At 38.7% G+C, this 26,601-nt stretch overlaps 2 protein-coding genes, 1 long non-coding RNA gene and 1 other non-coding gene across 4 annotated transcripts; 1 reads left to right on the forward strand and 3 right to left on the reverse strand.

Annotated features, from left to right (window-relative positions):
- Positions 1–3,924: 3,924 nt before the first annotated feature.
- LOC146481288 (cysteine repeat modular protein A-like) lies at positions 3,925–12,326 on the reverse strand. The gene is made up of 5 exons (XM_085108600.1): positions 12,256–12,326; positions 11,057–11,280; positions 10,090–10,215; positions 6,704–8,266; positions 3,925–4,709 (listed from the first exon to the last, which is right to left on the reverse strand). Exons 4-5 carry the CDS (start codon positions 8,196–8,198, stop codon positions 4,312–4,314), a joined length of 1,893 nt encoding a protein of 630 aa, XP_084964726.1. The 5' UTR covers positions 8,199–8,266; positions 10,090–10,215; positions 11,057–11,280; positions 12,256–12,326; the 3' UTR covers positions 3,925–4,311.
- Trnas-uga (transfer RNA serine (anticodon UGA)) lies at positions 11,832–11,904 on the forward strand. Its single transcript has one exon. It is a non-coding gene; the product is annotated as a tRNA-Ser (tRNA).
- Positions 12,286–20,029, reverse strand: LOC146481290 (uncharacterized). The gene is made up of 5 exons (XM_085108601.1): positions 19,964–20,029; positions 19,472–19,543; positions 15,305–15,400; positions 13,308–13,379; positions 12,286–12,626 (listed from the first exon to the last, which is right to left on the reverse strand). The coding sequence occupies exons 2-5, from the start codon at positions 19,525–19,527 to the stop codon at positions 12,548–12,550; spliced, it is 303 nt and encodes a 100-aa protein (XP_084964727.1). The 5' UTR covers positions 19,528–19,543; positions 19,964–20,029; the 3' UTR covers positions 12,286–12,547.
- A 1,118-nt stretch (positions 20,030–21,147) lies between these two features.
- LOC146481291 (uncharacterized) lies at positions 21,148–23,355 on the reverse strand. The gene is made up of 3 exons (XR_014864496.1): positions 23,241–23,355; positions 21,842–21,913; positions 21,148–21,218 (listed from the first exon to the last, which is right to left on the reverse strand). It is a non-coding gene; the product is annotated as an uncharacterized LOC146481291 (long non-coding RNA).
- Positions 23,356–26,601: the final 3,246 nt, after the last annotated feature.

Raw genomic sequence — 26,601 nt, forward strand, 5'->3', positions numbered from 1 at the left:
TTTTCTGATTTTTGTGGCATTCGTTAGGCATACTCGATCAGAGAAACTATAGTTTTTGTCAGCAAGGATTCCCGTCTTTCGAAGTGTATCTGATAACATTGTACCTTTCACATGTTTGTTTACGTTTGCTATCGTTTCCGGTTTGCACTGATTGGCCAAATTCTGACAGCTAGGACAGCAGGGAGCCGCGGGGAGTATTGGGGGCGGCATTCAAATTCCTGAGACATCGTTGCAAGCTCTCTCCTCTTTCCCCCTCCCGCTCCCACCCCCAAGAGAGCTTGCTCGCAGGCTAATAGATACAGAGATCTAGTGAGGCAATAAGTAACCACCAGATAGGATTGCATTTCTTGCAGTCAGAATGAAATACAGGGGAAAACGACATTTGTCATACGAATGCTTTTTATAATCCCGGGCTTTAATCCTTATACGTTTTCACTTTTCGTTTAGAGACAGAAACCATTTGTACGATCCTAATATGTGTGTGACGCAGGGTCAATGACAGATCGTAATTTTCGGTATGATCTAGACCCGGGGGCGGGGGGGGGGGGGGGGAACTCCCTTATGTGACCTTAACGGGGACGTGCGGCCCGATAGGGTATGGTTTTCAGGGTGTTTTGTCTTGAACGGGGTAGCTTTTTCATGACTTTCTGTCTTAAACAGGGTATCCCTTCATCAACTAATGGCTTAAACAGATTGTGATTGCCAATGCATTAAAATACAGTAAGAAACTAGTGTATTCTAATTTCATTCTAGTCTTAAACATGGTGTGATTTTGGGTTAAATGTCTTAGAGAGGGCCTGAAAATTTTGAATTCTGTCTTAAACGGGATTGGGAAATCGGAGAATTGTGTCTTAAACAGGGTCAGGGTTTGAACGCCCGGGCCGCACCTCCCTACCCAAGCATCTGTTGAGTACCCCCCCCCCCCCCGGATCGAAAGTAACGTTACGCATCACGCGTACGTTTATATCCTTGTACGTTTTTCAATGTTTCGCTGTTTATATTTTTAAATGAAATTCAGTGGAAAGCATTTGTTTTTCACTTTTCATTTGAAGACAGAAACCGTTTCTACATTGATTCTTTTCTATAGTAAACGTGAGACATCTTTGTCTATCTTGGCCCGCGAGTTCATAGACTGATTTAGTTGCCAAATTTACAATTAAACAAAACTAACCTTGAGGCACTCAGGTTAGCCTAAAAAACACTCCGGTTAGCCTAAGAAGCACTCCCGTTAGCCTAATTAAATAACACTTAGGTTAGCTTAAATAGCTCCCCGGTTAGCTTAACGGTTTGCAGTTTATGTTGGGGCTGTTCATGCCTCGCATGTTTTGTTCATGCCTCGCACGTCTGGCTTGCATATTGTAAACACTCCTCACGGCCCGAAAACAAAGAACGCGACCGAGAATTTAAAGAATTTGATAACACAACAGAAAACGTAACTCGTACCAGCCGAGTACAAAAAACGAGACCGAGAACAATAACTCGTGGCCCGAAGTCTTATCTCTCGGTCCATCGCGACCCCAAAAAGAAAAAAGAATTTGATAATGCTACCGAAACCTTAACTCGGTCCGCCTTACCGCCCGAGTAATAAAATAAATAAAAAAAGTATCGTCTCATTACCAGAGAAGCTACCTACTTTTCTATGTTTGGACACCTGCTCTTAAGTCTGGGCGGATTTGAGGAGTCTTCAGTGATGAGGTAAAATCTCTGCATGGTCCTCTGAGCTGACACTGACCCTTGCTGGATCAAGGTAAGAGACTGGTTATAAATCTTCACTTGGCTCATAGGAAGGCCACTTCACCGTCCACCCAACAAACGATGGAGTAATTTGTGTACAAATCAACGAAGTAAGGGACCGTTCATTTTTTATGAGCATGGGGGGGCTGGTGGGATTTGGTTATTTACCACTACGAAACTGTATGACCCCCCCCTAGCATGCAATTTTTTTCCACATGGCCCCCCCCCAGCAGAAACAATTTTTTTCTGATGACCCCCTCCCTCCCGCCCAACCAGAAACAAATCATACTCCTAACTTTAACAAAACGCTTATGTACTGTTTATATCAAAGATAAACGTAATTGTTACTGTGATTTCTTTACAGTACTATTAAAAAGTTACCGTTCTCTGCTTAGGTAAAGATTTCTCTTGTTTAAAAAAACGTTTTATAGATAGCAACACGTTTACGACAACAGCAAACCCTAAATTTCCATTTAGATTCTCAAATGAACTAGAAAAATTAATCAAGCAAATGGTTAACGTGAAATAACTCCCCTTCGAGTAGAAACAATTAATACACGTACAGATCTGACTAACAAAATACGGATCGAAGCATACCAATCAACGATTACGAGTCATATTAAACAGAAAAAAACAGCGGACACACAGATATCAGGCGCGTAGGTAAGGGTTAGATAGGGGTGTTCGTTGAGCCCCAAATCTTGCTGAGCGCTGGAGGCGCTCTTACTAGGGGGGTCCGGGGGCATGCTCCCCCGGAAATATTTGAAAATCTAGGTTCCCAGAAACCTCATTTCCTGCATTTTTAGACCCATTTTAGGCGAATCACAAATTTGTTTTACAGCAGCTTTTTAAGCTATATACATCATTTCTGCGGCATAATTGTTTCAACTTAAACAAGAAAGTTCAATGTACATTCCGCGCCCTGCCAAGTTCTGATAGCTATTCGATCTGCTGATAGTCATACACCAAGCTGGTAAACTGCATCATTCTCGGGTGTAGGCCTTCGAACAAATTGACTATCTCGTCAAGATTGACAGGCATATCATATTTGATATGCATTTAGAACCAGGGCGGACATTCTACTCTCTCGCATGGTACACCTCGTGTAGTTGTTCAACCTCCTCATTGTGCTTTTTCTTCCGCCAGTATTGATCTTCAAAGGGGGTTCGTTCAAACCCCTCGAACCCCCCTCCTACGCGCCTGGATATTAAAGTACTGCAGCTATTAAAAATGACAGTTACAAGCTTTTCTGAAGATGGCCTCTGCTCAGATTTACCGTCAACTGAAGTCACCAACAACAGTTCTATTATTAAAAACTAATCTGGATGTTCACACTAGGCATACTACTGAGTCTACTGATACTCCTGGGTTCAAATAATTTACCAATCAACAGTCTTTATAAAAGTGAGAACTACTAAAGAGAACATTAAACAATCTATTGATATAGTTCTGAGTACAGCCACTTAATAGAAAACTACTCCCCCACGGATGATTCAATAGTGAGACTGTTACGTTTTTATATTGATTTGAACTTGTACAAACATAGGTGTCTACTTCAGTTTATATTCATTATTGCTTTTCCAACAGATATGCTTCATTTCCTCAGTTTTTGTTAATATGAAATGCAGATTTCGACCTCAGTATGTAAAACAAATTAAAAGTGGTTAGGAAATTGAAATAATATTCAATTTCTTCATCTGTTTCTGTGTTGAGCCACTTTCAATTTCCCCTACTAGCCAATTATTGCTGGTGACCCCCCCCTCTTTCACTCAATTTTTTTTGGTAGCCCCCCCCTTTAGTGCCATTTTTTTTCTCGTGGCCCCCCCCAAATCCCACCGGCCCCCCCATGCTCATAAAAAATGAACGGTCCCTAACTACTACAAACTGGACATGATAATAACATAACATAATATTTTATTCAGGAAATACAAGCTGGTGGTTGTACCCCGGTGGCCTTGACATGCCAGGCAAGTCCAATACACTGTGGCTATTTTCCTGCACAGCTTTTCCCCTAGGGATTTAGTGCCACTTTGCATGTAGAGTTCAAATTGCGCAACTTTTCTGAAAACCATAATAGTTTTCTGTACAAACCTTTTTATTTTTCCCCTTTAAGTTTTTGCTACAACAGACACATACCGTACCATAAGCAATTTTTACAAAATACACGAAAATGAGATTAAGATAGCCAACATGGTTAATTATTTTCCAGCACAGAATTCTCCGAATATTATGAGCAAAAGTGTTCTTAAGTTCCTTTAAATTTAAGTTTGTTAGTTCATCGTGAAGCGCCTGGAAACTAAGCATACTAAACAAGTTAAAAAAAGGATTGGTTAAAGTGAGGATTATTTTTAAATTACTACAGATTTTATACTACATAAAGAACAATGCGAGACGTCTTACAAATGTATTAACAAAGAAATTTGCAGATATTTCCAAAAGCTACCGTTTATAGAAAGGCTATCAATGATTTGTCTACTCTAAGTACAATGTAAAAGTGCATGTCCATCAAACCACTAGTACACAGCATTCTACTAGCAGTTTACATTATTTCGTTTAAAGCGTTTTGCTCACAGATAATTAGAAATGGGTGTCTGCCTCTGGCCCATCGACCACTGCATCAGAGTTGGAGAAACTCATCAATAGCACGGTTTGAGTTTCTTTAGAACACTTTTTGTTGTTGTTTCGTGGATAACCATTCCAATCATCTACCGCCTCTACAGGATTATCATCCTCTTCTTCTTTTTCTCGAAGAGTGACATCAATAGCCCCACTGTCTTTCACCGCATCAGTAATGCCGGTTGTTCCCATGTACCCTGTGTCCAGCTGAGTCTTTAGCAAGTTCGTTCCAGCCAAACCACTTATGTCTTCCTGAAGATCCAGGAGGGGTAGAATCAAGGCAAAACAGCAAGAGAAGGACCATTGTGGATTTTTTCGCCATTCCTTTAGGTAGCCATATATGTGTGTTGAGTACTGAACTAAATCAAAAACGAGAAATAAAAGAAATGATTTTGTAATGCGTAAATCTTATGGATTTGAGAAGTTACATGGCGAAGAAAGTCTTCAAACAGTGAACAGTGGACGGTCTGACTAGCCGGAAAATGGTTATTAGCTTTATTTAGCCACTATTGTCTAGAGATAGCGATGCCTGTTATTGCAATTCGTGTAGTCGATTTAAACTGATTTCTTATTTACACATCAATTCTCTCAGACCGTGTTATTTAGAATTACTCCAGACGGCGCTTTCGGCAGATCCTTCAACAGTATGCAAGACGCAAACCACATGAAAAACTACAACTTTATTTAATTTTCTTGTGGAGGTTTGAACATTAATTCAGTGCTTTTCGGCAAATATTTATTGATCGCCTTGCAGTTCTCCTCAATAATTTATGTTTTCGTTGTTTGCCGTTTCAAATCCCGTCAGGGACTTCGAAGTATTCTTCATCCAATTCTTGTAACAAGATGAAGGTACAATGTTTTCCAATGTTATTTACTGAGCTTAAAATTTGCCATTCTTCTTCTTCTGTCATTACCAGCTGCTCAAGAGGTTGCTTTCATCTACGCACTAACTAAACATCATAAAAAGATAGGGAAAACGATTCTTTTGTATAATGATGTCAAAGTCAGTTTCTTTTGACTTGCACAGTCATGCAGCCAAATTTATTTTGCGTAATGATAAATATAACGTCGTTTTGAAATGTAAGTTTCCAAAGTTTGAGATGTCCAGGGTGAAACCTATATTTAAATAATTTATTTTGTCATTGCAAAAGCACTTTGGTGGCAAAGAATTTAAAAAAAAAATAAAAAAAATTATAATAATAAATAAAAATAAAAAACTTGACGATCTTACAAGCGCAACAAGTTGGACTATTTTGAGCCGGAAAATGGTTGTTCAAAGCGCGCGGTCATAAATACAACTTGAGAATATCCGCAACGACGTAATGTTGGGTACAGTGTGGCGGATAGTGGGAAAGAGAAGGCTAAAGGAGGGAGATATTGCGTTGCTGGCGCCCCAAACAATAAAAATTGTAAAAAATGTCGGAAAATGTAGGGAGTTACAATGCACCACTATTGACCCCAACATTACGTCAGAAGAGGAAATTTCGCAATAAACTCGACCCAGTCTCAGGACCATTTTTCAGGTCAAAATAGTCCAACTTTCGGCGCTTGTGAAATCTTCTTGTTTCACCCTATACAACTCAAATTCACAATTTAAATACATTTCTCTTCATATGCACTTTAAACACCGAAATATCCTTTAAAATGCCCAAAAATCCATTCAGTAGTGATAAAGAGGTTTCCTTACTGGACTCTCAATCAGAAGATTGCCAGCTCAGTACATCAAGACTGCAATTCCCTACCTTATTCTCAATGAAAATATGGCCTGAAGTGTTGAGATTAAATTTTTGTGGAAGATTTTCCATTTTGGCGCGTGGATCGCCATTTTACACGAAGCGCTTGATCTACCACGGGTCACGCTGTTTCCTTACACAAGGTACTTTACTTATTTTATTATTGGCTGCCATTACCCAAGTGGATGAATGTGTAGGAGTATGAGCGCGATGTTACCTACAGAATTTCAGGGGAACCTTTGAAGTAGATTAACATCCTGCCAAGAGGAAGGAATCTAAATTGTCCAAGTCGCTTTATGAGGACTCACGAGGACTTCACTTTAGACAATTTTCCAGGAAGTTTGCTTTTAATCCGAGTGGAATTTTCGCTTATCGTTTGTTCATTTGCTTGAGTTTTGGCGTAGGGGGTTAATTTTAAACTACGTCGTTGAAAATGTGGAAAATATGCCGGTCAGGAAAGGTAGTTTACATAGGGAGATGATGAAAGACTTTCGAAAATCATGTTAAGGTTGGGACTGTTACGAAATATATAGCACTGCTCAACCTGTATAAAAGTGTTAGAAGTTAGGAAACTGAAAAGTGTTGATTACAAACTTAGATACCACTAATTATTAACTTACAAGCAAGCATTCCTATGACCAAAGAATTTGCTCCAAGAACCAGTGTGTTGACCATGACTGTATCCATGTACAGGTCGCTGGAACCAGGTATGCTCTCCGCTGGAATCCTACTCACAGCACCAACGCCCAAGTTGATGACAGTTACGGCAAGGGACGCCGTCATCAATCTGTTCTCAAAAGCGTCTTGTATTGGACGGATCCAGGCAAAAAGCACTCCAAACATCATTGCAACAACCCATGCTAAGCCAACATAGGACCTGGTCTCTTGTCCGATAAGGATAAGACCAGATGTAACGATCACTTTCCGAGACATCTCTACAAGTTCCCAATACCAGGAACTACCCTTGTAGTTTTCGTGGAGAAAACGCAATCCTGGAAATATTTCAGTGGGTAAGCCGCCATCTTCAGACGTCACCTCATATGCTGGGGCACAAATACCTCTTTGTTGTCTCCAGAGGGCGACGAATGTGGCCAGTGGAAGGGCAAAGACATAGGCAACGGAAATATATCCCACGATAATCAAGCGGTTGTACCTTAAATCATGGCATTGTATGCTGTAATCAGCTTTCAGATACGTAAGACAAGACTTGTCTTCTTCATCTTGGCACAGTTTCCGGCAAGTGATTGGCAGGACAGAAGCCGTTTTGTAGCACGTGCTGAGGTATGTTATGTACAGGACGAAAAACAAATTTCTGTACACCAGCTCTTTTGCATCGGAGAGCTTTCTCAACTTCTCTTCTCTTGCCATGGATCGATTTTTAGCGACAGTAAGTTTACGCACTCCGTAAGCAACACAAGCAAACCCGATAGCACCAGCATTGATTGTCATAATCGCAAACAGGTTTCCAAACGCATCCATTTGCAACCCTTGAGAGAGGCAGTGAACTGGAGCAATCCGAAATATATTCAGCTGCAGTATTTCGGAATACTTGCCGATGACTCGCAGGGAGCCAGGCCATTTTACATACGAGAACGCTTCCAGCATGCCATAAGTGACCTGGTAAAAGCCGATTGCAATCTTTATTTTAGATAGCAAAGAGTCTATTAACGAACGTTCTCCTTCGTCCTTTCTATTCTTTCTCTTGGTTTTCCACACTGAAACTAAAATGATTATCAAAACAATAACAGTAGTAATGGACAACTGTCCGGCTATCCACATCTTAGATGGACATTGATTGCACGTTTGCAGCTGTTTATAATACCCAGCACTACAAACACTACAAAGTGGACCTTTGTAGCCAATCTTACAATGGGAATCAATTCCTCCTTGGCAAGAGTCTTCCGTGGGGCACATGTAAGGCGTTGGTATTGGATAAGGGTGTTGTACGGCCTTCTCTCCTAATGCAGGGTGAGAACTCAAGAGATTTTTTACAAAATATCTATAGCGATGTTTGTAAGTCTCGTTTCTCCACTTCCACCAGTAACCAGATCTCAAAAAAGCATAATCGTCCTTGCATTCTAGTCCCTCTTCACATTTGCGACATTCTTTAAACATGTGGGTTCGATGAAAGCGTTTCAGACATGGGCAGGCACGCAGCCCAGCAAAGAAATCAGTTTCTGTACCTATGGAAGACAAAAGACGAGAACCCAGAGACTGTATATTTGGTAACGTTTCATACTTTGTCAGAAAGAGCACACAAAATAAATACTATAGAAATGGAATGAAATTATTTTTGTACTTCTCGATTAGATCACCAGCGTTTTTGATCTAATCCCAGATTCTTGGGTTCAAATCGCGCCGAGGTCAAAGATTTTCCTTTGACCTTGGCAAACCAAAATTCCTTCACAGGGATAGCAAGCCCGGGATCTATAAGGATAGAAGTCTTCATTTTGGCACTCAATAAATAATTTCATTCCATTTCTATCACATTACATGGGTGCAACGCGGCTCAAAAACGTTATAATACAAAATGAATATAAGAATACACTTGTTATTTGACAAGGAACCCATGCGCATAGCCATAGAAAGAACGTGGACAAAAAAAAAAAAGATATAACGATGTCTGTTGTGGTTTACAAGCCCTTTCTGTCGATATGCATAGTTTATTGCGCATCTTAATAGTTATATACATATGAGTTCACGTGCAACCGTTATCTTGCAGTGACTCAATGATAACGTAGCCACTTTCCGTACATTCTACCCATCAAAATTCCCCGAAACTTCTCACGAGACGGTAAAGTACCTCATACGCACACCTTGTTGTGAGGAAGGCTATTGCATCTCGTCCCGCTTGCTTAGAGTTTCCTTTGTTACCATGTTTTGAAAATGTTTTGACTTTCATAAACAGCTGTTGTAAGGCCACTATAAGACGACTTTTATAGTCTAGTTCCAGAATGTTATGGTCACTTCTGGGGTCTTTTGATGGTATGGAGAGAACGCTTTGCTTGCCAACTGTGTTATTTCTGGGTATTATTTTGTCTTTAGCGATATCTCAAGAACAGCTGATAGATGTTAAACGAATAATTGGAAAAAATGAAGTCTGACAAGCCTTTGTTTTCAACGCAAATCGTAAGTCTTCCAGATTGGCAGTAAGCAAGAACAGAAATGAACACTCCAGATGTACGAAATGACTCCGAAAACCTGCAGTTTTGTATATACGATTGCTGGTCTTGCACAATGAAAAAATCAATTTAACGAGCATGCCTGTGTCCCTGACTGAAAAATAATACATCTATAATTTATTCTGAGGCTTAAAACATAAAATCACTATTTTTCACAAGTCATAACAATGTTATTTTTCCATTGTGATTATGGAATATCAATTGGCCACTCTGTCTCAGTAAGGATTTTGTGTTCAAAGGTGATTGCGACCTCTCCGTTTTTAGTGAAGCATTTTCACAATATTCATGAAATCCTTCCAGCACAGACAAAAAAAGAACGAAGTAATACTTCATTGCGACCAAGCTTTCATTCTTGGTTGTAAGCTCGCCAAATAAAGTGTTTTTCAAGATTTTCTCACACTAATCATCTTCTATCGGAAGGCAATTGCCAATTTCCAGAGATTGCGGACTTAGGCCGGTTTAAACGGTTTCAACATTTCACCATCATTCGTTCAACAAAAGTTGAACGGATGTTGGACAAATGTTGAACGGAGTGTTTAAACGGCTTCAACACCATTCAAAATTTTCGAGAACAAAGGAAATGTTGTATGGATGTTGAATGAAAATTTAAAACGATTTAAATTTGATTCAACCCGCTTTCAACAAGCTTTCAACATTTCAGTACACTTTCAACAATGTTGGACGACCTGTTCAAACGCCCCCAACATTTGGTTGAACAAAGTGTTGAACGCATGTTGAACAGAATGTTGAAACTGTTTAAACTTAACTGGCCTTAAGTTAAAGAAAAGCAGTATACCTAAATAACATGTACGGAGACGCTTTACCTTGTGGACAAGACTTGCAATCTGATTTTCGAGTTCCTGGTGCCTTATCAAATGCAACAAAGGAACCATTTGGACATCTCTTGCAGCTTTTACCCACATAGCCAACATCATCAGAGTAAAATCCACCTGAAAAAGAAACAAAAAAGGCCAATACTTTGGCGCATAGCAATTCGCAATTGCATCCAAACAATTTTGCCCTAAGCAACACATATATATTTCAAAGTTTCTAATCGAGAAATATTTATCAGTCATGCGCTGGAGAAAAAACGAGGTCTATAAGCAAGGAGCCGAGGGTTTTGAACATCGAAATTACCAGGCGTGTCGTTAAGTCTGTAATCGAACAATAAAGAACCAAGGCCTCTGACCTCAGCAAAAACCAGAAACGCTTGAGGAGCTGAGGTCAGTGGTTTGGGTGAACTAATAAAGAAACTAAGACGGTCACCCTTTATCGAAGGTTGAAAGTTTCATGACACAAGACTGCAAGGGTTAATAATATAGTATGGTAATATTTAAGAACGAAATGAGCAATTAGGGCGACGAAACGGTTTTGTTTTACAATTTGAGTAGGGTAACCGTAATTAGAATACTTAGAGGTCCGAAAACTGAAAGCGCTTAAGCAAGGGTATAATGTGCAGTCAGTTTTGCCTGAAAACAAATATTCGAGACTTTTTGTTTTTCTGTTTTTTTATTATATTTTATTATTGTTTTATCACTGTGTTTTTTATCAGTAAAACCTTAGATTTCTCTTTATGTGTCCATGTAAAAACTCCATTCACCAACAAAATTCACAGAATCTGATATTGGCTCTGCCCCGGTGTCCCACTGTGTGTGTATATGTCTTAAGCAATTGCGCAAAGATAGTTTAGTAACGCAAATATGTGTTGACATATACATTTCGAAAAGAAAGTGTAATTGTAAACTCGCGGGGACATAGAAAATACCTACAAGTACGGTTAAAAAAAATTACCTGGAGGGCATGATGTGCATCCCTCACTTCCTTGAGAAGAAGAATTGGAAAATGTTCCCAAGGGACATGGCAAGAAATAAGCAACCTTCTCATTGGAATCCTCGGGTACCCTTCTGAATCCAGATGCCGTCAGGACATTAATTAAGCCACCAATGAAAGGTAAAATCTCAATGTAGTCAAGATATTGTACGTCAACGGCTTCGGATTTTGAATTGAGAGGATTCCTATAAAAGGGAAATTAACTTGGATTAATTTAGCAGGAATATAAACATCACGTCAATTGGCATGTCTTGCCATAATCTACCTATGTCATGATCTATACTCCACAGAATGTTGCAGTGTTCGCAGTTTGGGGTGCGTCCAACTAAGATTAAACGAATGTTGAGATGTCTTTAATTTAAGTGACTCTAATTTCTTCAATTAAGATATTATTTATTTTTCTGTTCTATGTTATAAGTATGAGTTATGGTGATATTTATCAAATGGAGGAAAGATCCTCGCAGTTACTACGCAACTTAAGCAGTTGCGAAAAGAAAGCCTGAAAAAATTCAGGCTTGAACGGGATTCGAACCCATGACAGTCTGCAATGCCGGTGCAGTGCTCTACCAACTGAGCTATCAAGCCAACTGGGAGCTGGTCATATTGTGAGTTCGTCATATACCCGTGAAGGATGAATAAATAAATGAAAATATATGAAACATATATTTTGAACTGCGGATGAAAGATCAAATCGAAGAAAGATCCTCCCAGTTACTACGCAACTTAAGCAGTTGGAGGCGGCGTGGCCCAGTGGTAAGGGCGCCGGACTTGAAATCCGGAGGTCCCGGGTTCAAGTCCCACCTCGGCCACGCTTGTAAATAACCAGCTGGTTTGCCTCCTGCCAGTTGGGATTTTTAACATGTTATGTTTGATTTGATTATTATTTGTTTCCCATTATTTCTGAGTGGAATGCCTGTAAACTAGCTTTGGGTAGCTAAGTGCATTTTCACTATAAACAAAGCATTTATTATTATTATTATTATTATTATTATTATTATTATTATTATTATTATAAAAGAAAGCCTGAAAAAATTCAGGCTTTCTGAACGCATCCTTTGATTTGACCTTTCCGGCATCCGCAGTTCAAAGTATATTTTTCATATATTTTCACGGTGATATTTATCTTAGTATGTTTACCATCCTCAATCATGTCTACTAACAGATAAATGGTGCAACCACTCTTGCCGTCAGAGAAATATTTCAGCGTTTTAAGCGCTCTGTTTTTCAATAACCTGGAAGATAAATAATACTAAATGCTTGAACGTAGATAAAGTAGTCCAAGGAAAAATGTTACATTTTATTTCAAAATATTTCAACGGGCTAATAAATGGCTACTTTTTGAGATAATACTATCCAAACATAATGCCATCGTTTACTATCTGTTTATGTATATATATATAACATATCCTTTGGACTTGGCATTGCTTTAAAAGTTGATAATGGGCGGATACGTTACAGGTTGGAATCTCGACTACGAAGGCCTATGAAGGACTCCTGGTTCAATGTCTTCAGATTTGTCCGAAGCAAATATCTGTTAGAATGAAACAGAAATATTACTTAGCTACCCCGAAAGCAACATAGAATTTTGACCAAGCAAAATGTATTACAGTGTAGAGCGGTTTTCTAATGGTAGTACTAGAAGTAACCTCAAAGTAATTGCAATTGGTGAGTAAAAATTTTAATAATAATGTCACGAGAGTATTTTAGTTGCGTCATTTTGCATTAACAGTAGCGAGCATGTCGCTTACAATTGATGTTCGCGAAGTACTTATCCTCTCAAGTGTGTGTGTCTTGAATATTCATTAAAGTGAATTATGTGCTCGGCTGCGGGCAGCCCTAACGAAAGGTGTTCTAGTTTTATTCGGTTTATCCTTTTGATATACTACATTTTGCGACGAAGATGGGATCGTATTATCGGTAGACTTGGCTATTCCACCATACCACCCCTCATCGGACGGTGCGGCGGAGAGGTCAGTCTGTGTCGAACTCGTAGTCGGGTTGCCGTTTATTATCCCGTACTCCAGTAACACAACAGTAACACAGTAACACAACGTCAGGCGATATGTTGGTCATTTTTTGTTCGTTTAGTAATTTTTATTCTGTAGGCATTGGCCATTCTTTATTCTCTAAGCTAATGCACGTCGGACTCATGGCCATTACTTTTCATTCCAATAAAATTATTCCATTAAACTCACGCGTGTAAGTAACTTACACTTTCATCTTGAAAACTCCAAGTCGAAACGCTGCTGGCTCGATTCTTTCTATAGGGTTGTCTGATAACATTCTAAAAACAGAACAAAACAAAACAAATATATAAAAAAATGAGACAGTGGCAAACTGTTTACCGAAGTGTATACGCACTTGGCTCGTTACTACTTCCCCTTATTTGTTGCTGATGTGAAAGAAAGCGGTATATTTTCCTCAGATAACTTACAATCACTGCATAAGCACGATTTATGCTGATGGACAATTTGTCTTGTAAGGAACTAATCCCTCTCTCCGTAAAGGGACATTATAAGCGAGTTTTCATTATATTTTAAGGTAGCGTCAAAGTTAGGAAAAAATAGTTGCAGTCTCAATATTACTTAATTAGTGCTCATGAGGAAAACGCGCGACATCATTTGTTGCCAAAATTCAACAGTCAATTGGGCAACAGCCTATTCTGTGCAAACTTACTCACAGTAAACCTGAAAGCCCTAGAACTTATGGATCTTAACTAGTAATAGTTTTCACTAGAGCTGCCCCCTCTTTTGAAAATCTGTTTAACACCTGTATATGGTTTTTACTGGATATAAATACTGTGCATACGAATGTTAAAAAAGAAACGTTTGAATATTTATTGAAGTTAACATCCATGTAACTGGTAAGCATATTTCTCTGTAAATTTAACATTGAAATCTATTACAGTCATACAGTTTTGTTTTGTGAAGCAGCAACGTATTGTATGTATAATTATGTGAACTCGTGGTTTGAAAGGCTGCTAAAGACGCAGAAGATGGCGAGACTTGACTTCGTGGTTGAAATGCTGCTAAATGATGGCGAAATGCGAACTGATGGTTGCAAGACCTTGAAACACTGCTAGAAAGAACTCGAAATGCTGCTAGAGGACGACGAAACGCAAACTTTAGCTCGCAAGACAGTTAAATGCTGATCAAAGACCTCGTGGTTGCAGAATGACAGCTACCCGACAGCACCTTGCGCTTTTGCTGAAATATTGCCCGAGACCACCGTGCGCGCCTAGTTTGATCAAATCGAGATTATTTTCTCATACTAACAAATTTACTTACAGTACTTATATGTATACACGCGGGGAATCCTAGGGTGCCTCCTCGGGTTTTGGTCTCTGGGCCAAAACCCTGCGGTGGCAATTAGAATAAAATCAATCCTCGTTTCAGGAAAATGTTCGCGTTTCCTTAAAAAATCTCCCAGTAGTGTTAGTATTTCATATTCGCTATTTCATGTTATATTTTAGTTTTGTTTGGTTTAAAGATTCCTTTTTTGGGATACCAAAAATCACAGAAATCGGTGAAAGATTATAGGTCGAACATTGGATTCAAATATTTAGTCCGGGCCTGCGCCTTAAAGTAATGTAACTAATAAAGGAAATTTAATGTGTGTAATTTCAAGTGTGGCAAATAACTATACGAAAAAGGTTTTGAAGAATTAGAAAGCACTTATGACCACAAGAACATATTATGTAGCTTTCCTTTAAAATGGTGATGTACGACAGTAGTTAGTTGACAATAGACAAATATGTTCTCTACTAAGAATAAGTCAATTTTTGTGGATTTTGTATTGGTTATTCTACGAATTCTCCCTTGAAGGTGTTGTTCATGTGCTAAATATGAGAGACCAACAATTAGGTTCCCATTCAATGAAAAATGCGACAAAAGGACAATGTCAGTTCCGATCTGCACTTGGATGGGGATTCCTAGAAAGAAGAGGGCGTGTAGTTATCTTGCTCAACAGGATTCTGAACCAGCTTCACTGCATCAGATTTACAAATGTTAATAGCATAATAGCATATATTTCCGTTCTGATCGCCGTTACCGCCATTACATTTCTTAGCCATTCATTTCAAAGTCGTAAATCTTCACTGTGGAGACTAATGGGGGTGGGGAGGGGGTAATTAAGGTATGACTGGAATAGACACAACAGAATTTACAGGTTGATTCTTTCAAATGGCTGTTAATCTGGTTCTTAACTCACATTATTTGGCTGAACGAATGAGCTAGGTACGGCGGTGGATTTGAATGAACGAAGGTTCCACGTGTAATGTTCACCAAAAGGTTGCCACTGACAAACCTACAAATACAACAAACCAAAACCAAAGAAAACGACGACTCAACGCTTTCAATTCTGCCACTACGAAATTAGTCATGCAAATCTAGTATTATGAGCTTTTGGACGCTTCCTAGGAACGGTACAATATTTTTTCTTACCAGAACATTCATGGAGGCTTGAAGCTGGAATTTCAGATATTAGTTAAATTTACAAATTAATAAAACAGCGTTCTCAGAGCAGTTAACTTGGAATGAGATTACTTTTCTTCTGGTAACTTTAATGTTTTAGCTCACGTTAGTGTTCTTTTAGTGGTTTCCATTACTTTTCGTTCAATTTTGGTGCTTTCCTGAAGTTTTGGGGAAATCCCGCAATCTAAGATGGTGGATTCATGATGGCCACCACTTGGTAATTATAGCGTAATTGCCATGTTATTTGTCGTAACAACCTTGGAGGTACTTTTCCGTACTCCAAGTGTAATTCTCATAGCTTTAATAGTAACGGAGTTATTATGGGGAAGGGTGGGGGAGCGGAATCCTCCCTCTCAGTCCTAGAAAACCAAAAAAAAAGAAAAAAGAAAAAAGAAAAATCCGGGTTTAGATACGGTTAAGAAAGGCGCCTACTTGTTCAAAGGTATTTTCTTGTGTGGTTCATGATTATCCGGGAAAAAGAATATCTTAGCAAGAGCTATTGAAATCCAAAAAGAAAATTGGTGGTAACTACGCGTTTTTCAGAGATAACTAGGCTTCAATTTTACAAAGAATTCCAAACACTGTTATGTATTTTAAAGGTTCTTAGAGTTATTGTTTAATAATAATAATAATAATAATAATAATAATAATAATAATAATAATAATAATAACAATAATAATAATAAAAGTAATATATAATTGTAATAAGAAACTTCCCAGAATCCTTTGCACCTAAAAATCGCTTTGTCGATTTGAGGCCAAGGTGGATACCAGATGGGGATAACACTTGCCATAAAATGTCACTCATATCAATTTTAGTTCGAGGTGCATTGCAACATAAATTTGCAGGTATGGAGATATTGATTAGAAATATCTGTTATAGCACTGCTACGGTGGTGACGTCATCGGTCACATGATTAGGACGCTCCGAATTTTTAGAGGGTAATTTTTCATTTAAAATTAGCAGGAGATCTACTCATGCAAATGTTCTGAATGTCTCCTGTTTAGCGCCATAAGCCACCGTTACACGTTGAAACTTTTAGCTGAAACTTGTGTGCAACGGCGAACGAGACCAGTTTCACGAAGTAGTGTTACACGGTGAAACTCTTGTTTTTTCACCACTGCGACCGTTGCAAGCCGTTGCAGAAGTAAAAAGCGGTACCGGTTCTTCTTTTCGTGAAACTTGTCTCGCAACGGAAGTGCGAAAAAGTTTCACGAAACCGACCATATTACACGGTGCAAAGCCTGCTGAAACTTGCACAAAAGTTTCAGCTAAAAGTTTCATCGTGTAACGGCGGCTTTATCGAGTAAAAGATCAAAGCAAAATCGTATATGAGGTTTGAATGTGTGTTCTTGCTAATGGCATCGACGGTTTCCTTCCATTTTGACTCCTTCATAGCTAGAATAGACCCTTATCACTCTGCGGCGATGTTGAGTCTCGTGGGAATAAAAAGCTTTGTATTGACACGGCAAGCCTCGCCCAGACGCGAATTCAGTGCGAGGCTTGCCATGTAAAAACAAAGTTTTCTTATTCTGCTGAGACTCAACATGGCCACCGTGTGATAAAGTTGTACATTTGTGGTAGCCTGGAAACAAGGGAGGAAAGTTATAGCGGGGTGAGAGCCTGGAGAGAGGCTAGCCTCATGACAGCGTACATAAAATGGTGGCGCGTCATTTCACTTTCCTCTTTTCTTGGAGAAAAGCGGTTTGCCAAATTGTTTTGCTCTCTAATTTTTCACTCGTCTCCTGTGAAAAGTTGTGAACAGCTTATTGGACAGTGGACTGCCGGACAAGAGGACGGATTGATTGTAAGCAGTGAGCTAAATTTCCGGTAAGTTACGTAAACAAATATTAGTAACATGTTTGTTTTATGTACACCGCTTCAAACACTCGTTTTCTCCATATTGTTGTGTTGAATTTAGTTTGTAAAGCCTGGTTTACATGTACGACGCAAGCATAAGAATAAGCACAAGCACAAGCACAAGGATGTTTACACGTGCGATAAGCATAAGCATAACGTGACATACGCAAGCGCAGAAGCAAACAAATTTGGCGCAATCGCGCAGCCGGGCTGCCTTTTGGCGCGAGATTTGATTCCAACATGGCGGAAAATGGCAACGCATGAGTAACTAGATTGTACGCTGACAACTTGTCACTGTTTTTCAGTTTCCTTTCCTTGCGCTTATGCTTATGCTTGCGTCGTCCCGGTTTACACGTACAACGCAACGACGCAAGCATAAGCACAAGCGCAAGCACAAGGCGCTTATGCCTGCGTCGCACCGGTTTATACGTAGGTTTCTTGTGCTTATGCTTGTGCTTATGCTTATGCTTGCGTCGTACGTGTAAACCAGGCTTAAATAACACACGTTTACCAAACGGAGTTTGATAGCAGTTTGTAAGCGAAAGCAATCAGAAACACGAAATGTTGATAAGCAAACAGATTAATTTTTTCGCTCATGATAACCTTTTTGTAGTATTAAAAAGACATGTATGCATATTTATTTATGCGTATGCTGATGCATTTGTAGACAAACATAAACTTGAAATGCGTCGTGTTCTTAGTTCAGGTTTACAATTTCTTTGCTGAGCATCAGTTTAAAGATTCTCGACTTCATTATGTCTGGGACTTCCTCCATTCCTTTAAAAAATTAAGGAATATTGATGCATTCATGTAATGGAAAAATCATGGTAAATTTTAAATTTGCAGGTTATAAAATTGTTTTGTACAAGATGTTTATTGAAACCACTAATCCTATGTTTTTTGCATGACATACATGTACAATTGCTGCTCTATTTTAGGTCAACAATATTTCTCAGTCACAGAGAAAATCTACTGATAATGCGATGGCCGTAGGGTTGTCCACATTATGCTCAATGTTTTACACTATTATGCTAATTCTTTATACTAAAACTTGTCACAATTACATGCTCAAATTACATCACTATTATGCGCCATAAAACTGTTCTTTTTTGTGATTTTCCTCCTTTGATTGTTGAGACGACTCATCCGAGGAGGCAGCTGACAATGTTGTAAAACTGGAACTGTTGGATGGTCTTAATATGTGGTGCCTGGGCCAGTGTCTTGTGTGGGAATTCTATGGTTTTGGTAAAGTTCTTATAAAACACAGATTCAATGCACTATTATTATAGCATAATGCTCTATTCGTTTGCCTCACTATTATCCTCGAAGTTATGCTGGCATAATTTAGATACTCCCAGCGAAGGGTTTGAATTTTATCTGGATTTATAATTATTTCACCACAGCCAACCTCACTGAATGCCATGTTCACCTTCCAGCTTGAGTTTGTCTGCGCACTGGATCTGTTTGATTTCATTTCTTTGTCCCATGATTTTTGCCCCTTCATCTCCAGGGGGCAGGGGGATTACTCGTGACAGGTACATTAGTAACAGGAATGTGCAAAGACCTTGTTAAAGTCTGAAATTAATGCTTTTTTGGGTTGGAAACTTTGTGGTGACTTTTTGGGGGTGAGATGTATTTGGTACGGACATTTTTTGGGAAAACAAACAAAAGCCAGCATTGTTAACTTGTTTTTTTTTCAGATAGGACTTTTTTAGGTTATGATTTGGGCCATTGGACTGTTTTTGGTTAGCGTGTAGCCTAGTTGTAGTTTAACATTCACAGACACGATACTTGCCAAGTACTCCATGAGAAAACAAAACGTGTTAAATGTAAGATTTTCAAGGAAAAATACTTGCACGTGTGAATCCATCCCTACTTCACCTTCCTCTATCAGGGCGTGGTTCCATAATAATCTACTTAATTTCACCACAGGTGGTGATTCGTGCTAGGTAACCTTTGAAATTCAAATTATCCTCAAAGTTCACTTAGCTAGCGCCCAATTTTAAGTCTCATAGGCTAAAAGAGGCAGGTGTTGATACATACAGATACAGAAGATCGATGTTCCTGCTAAAGGTATCATTTGATAGAAAAGTTAACATGTTATTGTGGAGCGATCTAGGAGAGTAGAAAGATATTTTCAAAGAAATAACTTACTTAGTGTGAGCTGTATATTCTTATATTTTATTTATTGATTAGCGCCTTTTTTTTTGAGAAAAAGGTTGGCGAGCGACCTTATTCTCTGTCATGTTTTTGCAATACTTTTCAAGTAACTCCCAAACCGTTCTGGATAGAAACCTGTTTTCTCACAATTTGTGTATGGATAATTTTTTCGTCCCAGACTAAAGGTAACACATTTCAATGTTTGGACACTTCCAAGTGTTCACAAGAACGGAGCAACGTAACATGTACTGATAGCAAAATATGGCAGTCATCTATTACAAAGTGCAGATACTATATACAAACAAACAAACAAACAAACAAACAAACAAACAAAAGAACGAATGCAAATCTAGTAAGATAGTGGTGTGCACTTACAAAGACAGTAAAAGTTTCAAAGGGCTGAAAACGTTGTTAGGTAAGCTCTGGAGCTTGTTGTTACTGATATCGCTAAGGGTGAAACAACCCGAAATTAGTGTTTGACTCAATCACGCGACCTGGTAAAAGGGGGGAGGGGCAGTCTGTACTCATTGAATTGAGACGTTTTCGTAGTTTTTTTCAGTATGCAAGCAAATACCGCTAAACCATGGCTGTTAGGAATTTAATGTGAAAATAACTTGATATGAGACTCATGGTTCATGGATTTTGATGTTATGGTGGCAACTTATGGCGAGCTAGAATGTTCTTCAAAATTTTGAATTTCCTGTCTTTAACAATTTTTGCAGCTCGATTTCTTATGAATAGGTTTGCATTTTAAGATCGTGGCGGGTGTGAGTGTTATTTTTGATAAATTTTCAGTCAATTTTTTTAGTTTTCTCTAAGTGCTTAAGACAATCCAAAGTTCCATGGTAGTGCCATTCCATTTAAAACCCATTGAGTATTCCTCATCAGCTCTTTTTGGTAGTCTCTAAAGGGTTTATTATACTATGTGCTTAATACACCCTTCAAGTTGCATGGTAAATGCCTACACACCAGAGACCAGAGAATAATTCCTCAAGTGAACTTAGTAAAAAATAACGTGTGACCTACTCGTCAATATGATCGCGCGATTTAAAAACTCAAAGGTGCTAAATTATTACAATCAGTCTACCAAACACTGCATAGAGTAACGCCTGTTTGGGAAACATAGATCAGAGTCCCCGAGGGGCACTGACACGGGGATTTTGCTGTATGCTGATCAAAACTGCTCCAATATTTGACTAAGAACCTCTTCTCTAACATGAAATTGCTCTTGAGTACCAGGAGGAAAGAAATTAAATCATTTTTTAGCAACGTTTCCAAAATACTCAGAAGGAACTTGGAAAAAAAATCTCCAACTTTTTCAAGTTGCAATCTATTTCCATCCAAGCCATCTGCCAGCCAAACAAAATTAATAATAGTTTCTGTGCACTTGGAGTGTTAAAATCCATACAATTACACTGCCCCTTAAAGACCTAGCACTACCTAATTTTCCACAGTTACGGCCAGTGGCCCCTAAGTTATTTATACTTTTCAAGAGTAATCGTATGTATACTCTGCTAAGTGAAAAAAGGAAAAGTATCAAAAAGCAACATAACATTACAGCGCCTCCAAAGCTTCGCAACTGGAAAAGGCGTCCGCGGAAATTTCTTGAATATTGTTTGATTTAAGATCCCTGTAAAAAAGAAAGAAATTTTAAAAGAATAATATATTTCTGTTGAGTAGGCAATCAAAAATCAGAACAATTAGGTAACGCGTTGGTTTGTGAGGATAACCAAATAGTTTGTGAGGATAACCAAATAGGCTCACCTTCACTTTTCGCCTTGAAAATGGCCAAAACAGTAATACGTTTGGTTGAAAATTTGCCTGGCTTTTTCTTGATTCATCCATAGCTTTCTGGTGTCTCCTGTGCTGTTTTCTATTAAGATTTCTGCGCCACTAAATGCTTCTGATGACTATAATTTTGAGCACAATCACATTAGGTATTTCGCATTGCTAACAGAAAAGGAGACAGCGACCTATTGGTTTCTGTACTCGCCATCAGACTTCCTTTAAAGATAATCTCCAAAATGTCTGTGAGGACGAAAGCAGGTTTAGCATACAGGGTCCATATTCGCGAAGCCCTAGTCACAAGATAAGATTTATCCTAACTATTGTTTCTTAACTACAGACTATTGCTATATAGAAACATACGTAGGATAAATCATTTCCTTACAGGGACTTTGTGAATTTGGCTCCAGGAGTTTATTTAGTCTCTGAGCGGAAGATTTTTTTAAAGAGGCGTCAAGTGCAACTTACATAATCATTAACTGCTTAAGAGGTGTAAACAAATCCGCTGAAATGTTTTGAATACAGTTTGAACTCAGATTTCTGAAAATGAAAGAGTGTAATACACCAGGTTGAAATGACCAATGTTCAAATGTTGTCATCGAGTAATCCCTTAGGACGTGATGAAAAACAAGAAAAGATTTTGCTTTTCAAACGTCATCTTGACAGCTTTGGGCCACCACGATGCTCTCACAACACCCCCACTAGATTGTGTTAAGAAATGGTCCAGGTCCAATAAAATTAGAGTCTCTGCAGAGCCTCGTTCCTTTTATTCGGTTAAAATCTTACTCATCCTAATACTATGCCCACACGTAAGTAAGACAAAACTATAGAACAGCCACTATTCTACCTTGACCCTATCTAGACCGGGAGGAGAAGGGGGGGGGGGGGGGAGGGAGGGGGCGTATTCTTCCCTCAGGGATCTTGAACCTGAATAACTTTTTTAATATTTGAGCAAACGCCCTGAAACTTCAGGAATTTATGAGAAACTTATCCGAAAAAATTGATGAGGTCGAATCATGCTGATTGACTTTGATGTTAGTTACCATGGGAAACAATTTTTGACGGGCAGTTTTTCAGAGAGACACGACTTCAATCTTATTCCTCGCGAAGCGAGGGACGAAGGCCCGAGCGTAGCGAGGTTAATAAATTTGTCGTGCCGAAGGCCGCGCTCGGGAGCTAAGCCGTACGAATTCGAGCCGAACATATATTTATATGCTTATATATTTCCGTGAAGGTGTTCGTGCTGTTGCCTGGCAACAGTGCGCAAACAAAGTATGAATGACGTCAGACTGTCTGGCGTCGTCTGAAAAAAATTTGCATACATCGGAAAAAATATGCGTGCATGATCAAATTTCAACGGCAATGTTTATCAATATTCACTGGATACAGAACTATCTCTCCAGAATATTTTCCCTTTCTTTTAGAAATCTTTTTTGTGAAAGATTGCATTGAAGAAATTACACGTTTGTGGCCGCGGTAAAATAATTTTCCGTGGGAAATAAATTCATCGAACACGACAGCGCTGCACGCCCGTTGTACATTACGTCGCGTCAGAAATAGATTTTCAACCGCAAACTAGCCTGTGGAACTACGGAAAGACCATGCTCATAAAAAAAATCCTATGCCCCTTTTAATCTCCTCATTTGATGCTACAGGACGAGTAAAGAGGGTTTTCCACCCAGCCCCAGCTTCGCGAGGTTTTGCGAGTCACGTATTTCTAGTTTAGGATATTAATGGAACAAATCGCAGCAGAATTTTCTCAATTTCAAAGTTAATATTTTGTTAAAAAGTGGCTTTTTTCTTGAAAAAGGGAAATAGAAAGCAGGACTTAATACTGTTAGGCTATGGAGAAGGTATTCATGCTTACAGTCTTGCCAACGTGGTAAGGCCGGAGAATACATTCACAGGAAGGTTTAAAATGTTGTTTGAGCTTAGATCCCTGCCGGTTAAATGGAGAGAAACTAGCTACGAAAAGATTCAAGCATCAGCGTCAAAGACAAAAGGTACAGTGACATTTCATTATTTTAGTTTGTTTGCTTTGACTTATAAAAGACGTATACAACAGAGGTTTTGACGAATGTTCACAAAACTTCTGTGCGTCTCGCGCTTGGGCTCCTCCAAATGTTGCCTGTTTAATGAAGGAATTGAGACAAAAAAGGATCTTGGCATGATTTTTGAATGACGTGTGAAATTTCCATGGCAACTACGCTTTAATATTTCTGTCGACCAAGCACTGGAAGTGTTGGAATAAAATTGATAAAATTATAATTTTAATTCCTGCTATCTTCTTTAGAAAATCTGTCATTCAACCCAAGATGGCGAATCTAACACGGCACTTGTACTCATGTTTAAGATAATTTGAAACTTGTATCTTTTGTTGTTGCGATATTTTGGTTTTAATGGGATTTGAAAGCTTGCTTATTCCCGAGGACGTCGAAGTCATCAGTGTGCAATGGCCAAAAAAAACCTGGTACCTTTAAATTTGTCACCTAAGAGGTATGACATGAAGATTACGCCATCCATTTTATAGCACAATTTGCCGTTAAGGGACATTTTCCCCTCAACAACAGGGTCTCATTTTGCTCTTCATGTGGCATTTGTAAAATGTTAGCAAATACGATAAAGATGATAATTATATATTCATTAATTTTATTACCAATAATAGTTTATAAAATCAATTGATACTTACAGTGCCTCTAAGTTTGAGAGAGAGGCAAATGAATCCGCTGGAAGATTTTGAATCTTGTTTGACTGCAGAATCCTTCAACACAACACGCGCAACAAATTTGAAATTCGGAATCATATGAAAATACCCCCGCTGGCCATTTTGACAGCGAAAGTTAAAAAGCGGAGAAAGTAGCTCTCGTTTTTAGCTTGGCGGAGAGCCGAACATTTTAAGCGAATTGTACACGTTTCGACACTAGCATTAATAGTAGTCACCAGGACAAGCATTTAAGATACGGCACCATGCTGGAATTGTTTTAGGTGACTCCATAAAGTTATTTGACGCGCGGCGACTGGGTACTGAAATTGCGCGCGCACGCAGTTTTTTAACTGATACATGAATTTTCATTATGCTGGCGCACGAAACAAGGCCAGTTTTAGCCTGAAAAGTAAAGCTATTTTAAGGAGTTTTCTAATGTGAATTTTTCTGAAAATTGGCTCAGTGTTAGAAATTAGCTAGCATTTGTACTAAAAAAACCCTAAGGGGGGAATTATACATGGACAAGTGCAATAAATGGCAAAAACGAAAATTGCAGATATCGGCCAAACGTATGTACAGAATTTGTTTTGACTTAACGAGGAGATACTTTGGAGTTTGTCTCTTCTTTACACAAAAGAGCAAAATTTTTACCGCGCGAAATTCGGACAAACCCGTTTTGAAACTAGGAAGGAGTGAACAAATCAACAGATGTTTCATTCGCTGGTTGCCATGGAAACGGGGTTTACCAGTTGTAATGGTGTTTTTAGCAAAGCACAAGGACTTAGGCACTCGAAACCATGTTTGAATCCAGTTGTTAACAGAAATTTCGTGGATAAAAGCAGAAGTTGAAAAAAGTTATAATTAGAATGCATACAACACAAGCAGCAATTAAATACGAATTTAGTGGCAGGAAAGCACAATATGAAGCAGCAATTGACCCAAAACGTTTTTGCGTGCGTGTTCTCAGTATCACTATTTTATACCCAGGATTCTGTCCAAGCGCGTGTTTCTGGTGATGAATCATTTTTCTTCCGTTAACTTTCCTAAAGATTTCTTAACATAAAGAAGATAACAGCTAACTGAAGATAACTGGATCAAAAGGATGGGTCATCATGCTCCTTTAATAATTATTGACTAATCTTAGCATCAAGGAAAACCCGCGTTGTTCCAATATGCACGCATACCAAGCGCGCGCTAAATATAAGAAATTTTGTGCGGGATGCAATTAAATAGAATCTCTAATAAAAGTTCCTGAGTAACCAGGGAAAATGAGCAAATCATTAACTGCCACTACTTTACTTAATTTTACTTAGAATTGAGGTGAATGATTTAAGGCATCGGCCACCAAACGTACAGCTTTCTTAAACTTGTAAGACTTGAAAATAATTCCTTGGAAAGATTGCCAACGTTGTTTGACCGAATGTACCTAAAAATAGAAAACATTAATTAATTTTAATTAAGTTGAAATTAAAATTAAAATTAACATTTCAATTGCGAACTAGTCAGTGTGCCAGGGTTAAAGGGAGGGGTTCACGGTTCTGCGCATGTCCATGAATCAAAATACTTTCTCGCCTTTGCTCGTTATGACCCAAGCCTGTTTAATTTAATTCGTTGTTTATGAACCGTTCGGAAGGGAATAGGTTACTCGGGTGGTAATTTTTTGATATGATTGCGTTATTTCGGATACAAATAACTGTAAACACATCAACCGTGGAATAAATCCTACGGGTCAACGCTAAATTCAATATCGACAATTTGAGTACACTCCATTAGCATTTTCTGTGAATTTTGGTCATCAGTCATTTTGCTTGGATTAATTATAAAATATGACTACTGAAGTACACGTGAGTGAGATTTTTTAGGCCATAAAGTTGATAAGAATGAGATAAAAGCATTGAGATTCATGCACATGCACTGAAATGTGAACCTCTCCTTTTAGTGATGCTTATTTTCACTTTCCCTTATGAAGGTAGTCTAGTTCGGTTTTTCTTCAGCCTACTCGGAAGAGATGATGGCCACAAACGTAATTCTTAAGGGTTACTACGGAACACTGTTTATAAGCAAGCAACTTCACGTCGGAACATTTTTAAGAGAAGCAGCACATTTTTGTTTTGCCTTTTTGATCAGCGGGATTTTTGTTACCAATTTTTGCATCAGTTCTTGCTTTTTCTTGTGTTGTCGTCCGATTAGAAGAGCGAATTTTTTAAGCAGAGGAAGCAATAGTTGAAGTAATTAAAGAACCATTGGCCGTTTCTGTGTGTGTGTGCACGAGGTGTCCTGTTCATCTCTTACAGGTATCGGAGATTAGTCAGGTTGGCAAAAATTCGTTTGGGTAGAAAAGTTATTTCATTTGAAGACAAATACCTGTAAATACACAAAAGAAAACAAAGTATCTCGTTATATACTGTATATATGCTTTCTGTTTTTGTGTTATTTGACCGAGGTTTTATAAATCCTTGCAGTTCTTTAAACCCCGTTTCCGTACCAACTATGCATGCAGGGCCGATATACCATTCACTTACAG

This window comes from Pavona decussata, unplaced genomic scaffold (genome assembly GCF_977016875.1).
Source record: "Pavona decussata unplaced genomic scaffold, jaPavDecu1.1 SCAFFOLD_51, whole genome shotgun sequence".
Taxonomy (NCBI): Eukaryota; Metazoa; Cnidaria; class Anthozoa; order Scleractinia; family Agariciidae; genus Pavona; species Pavona decussata.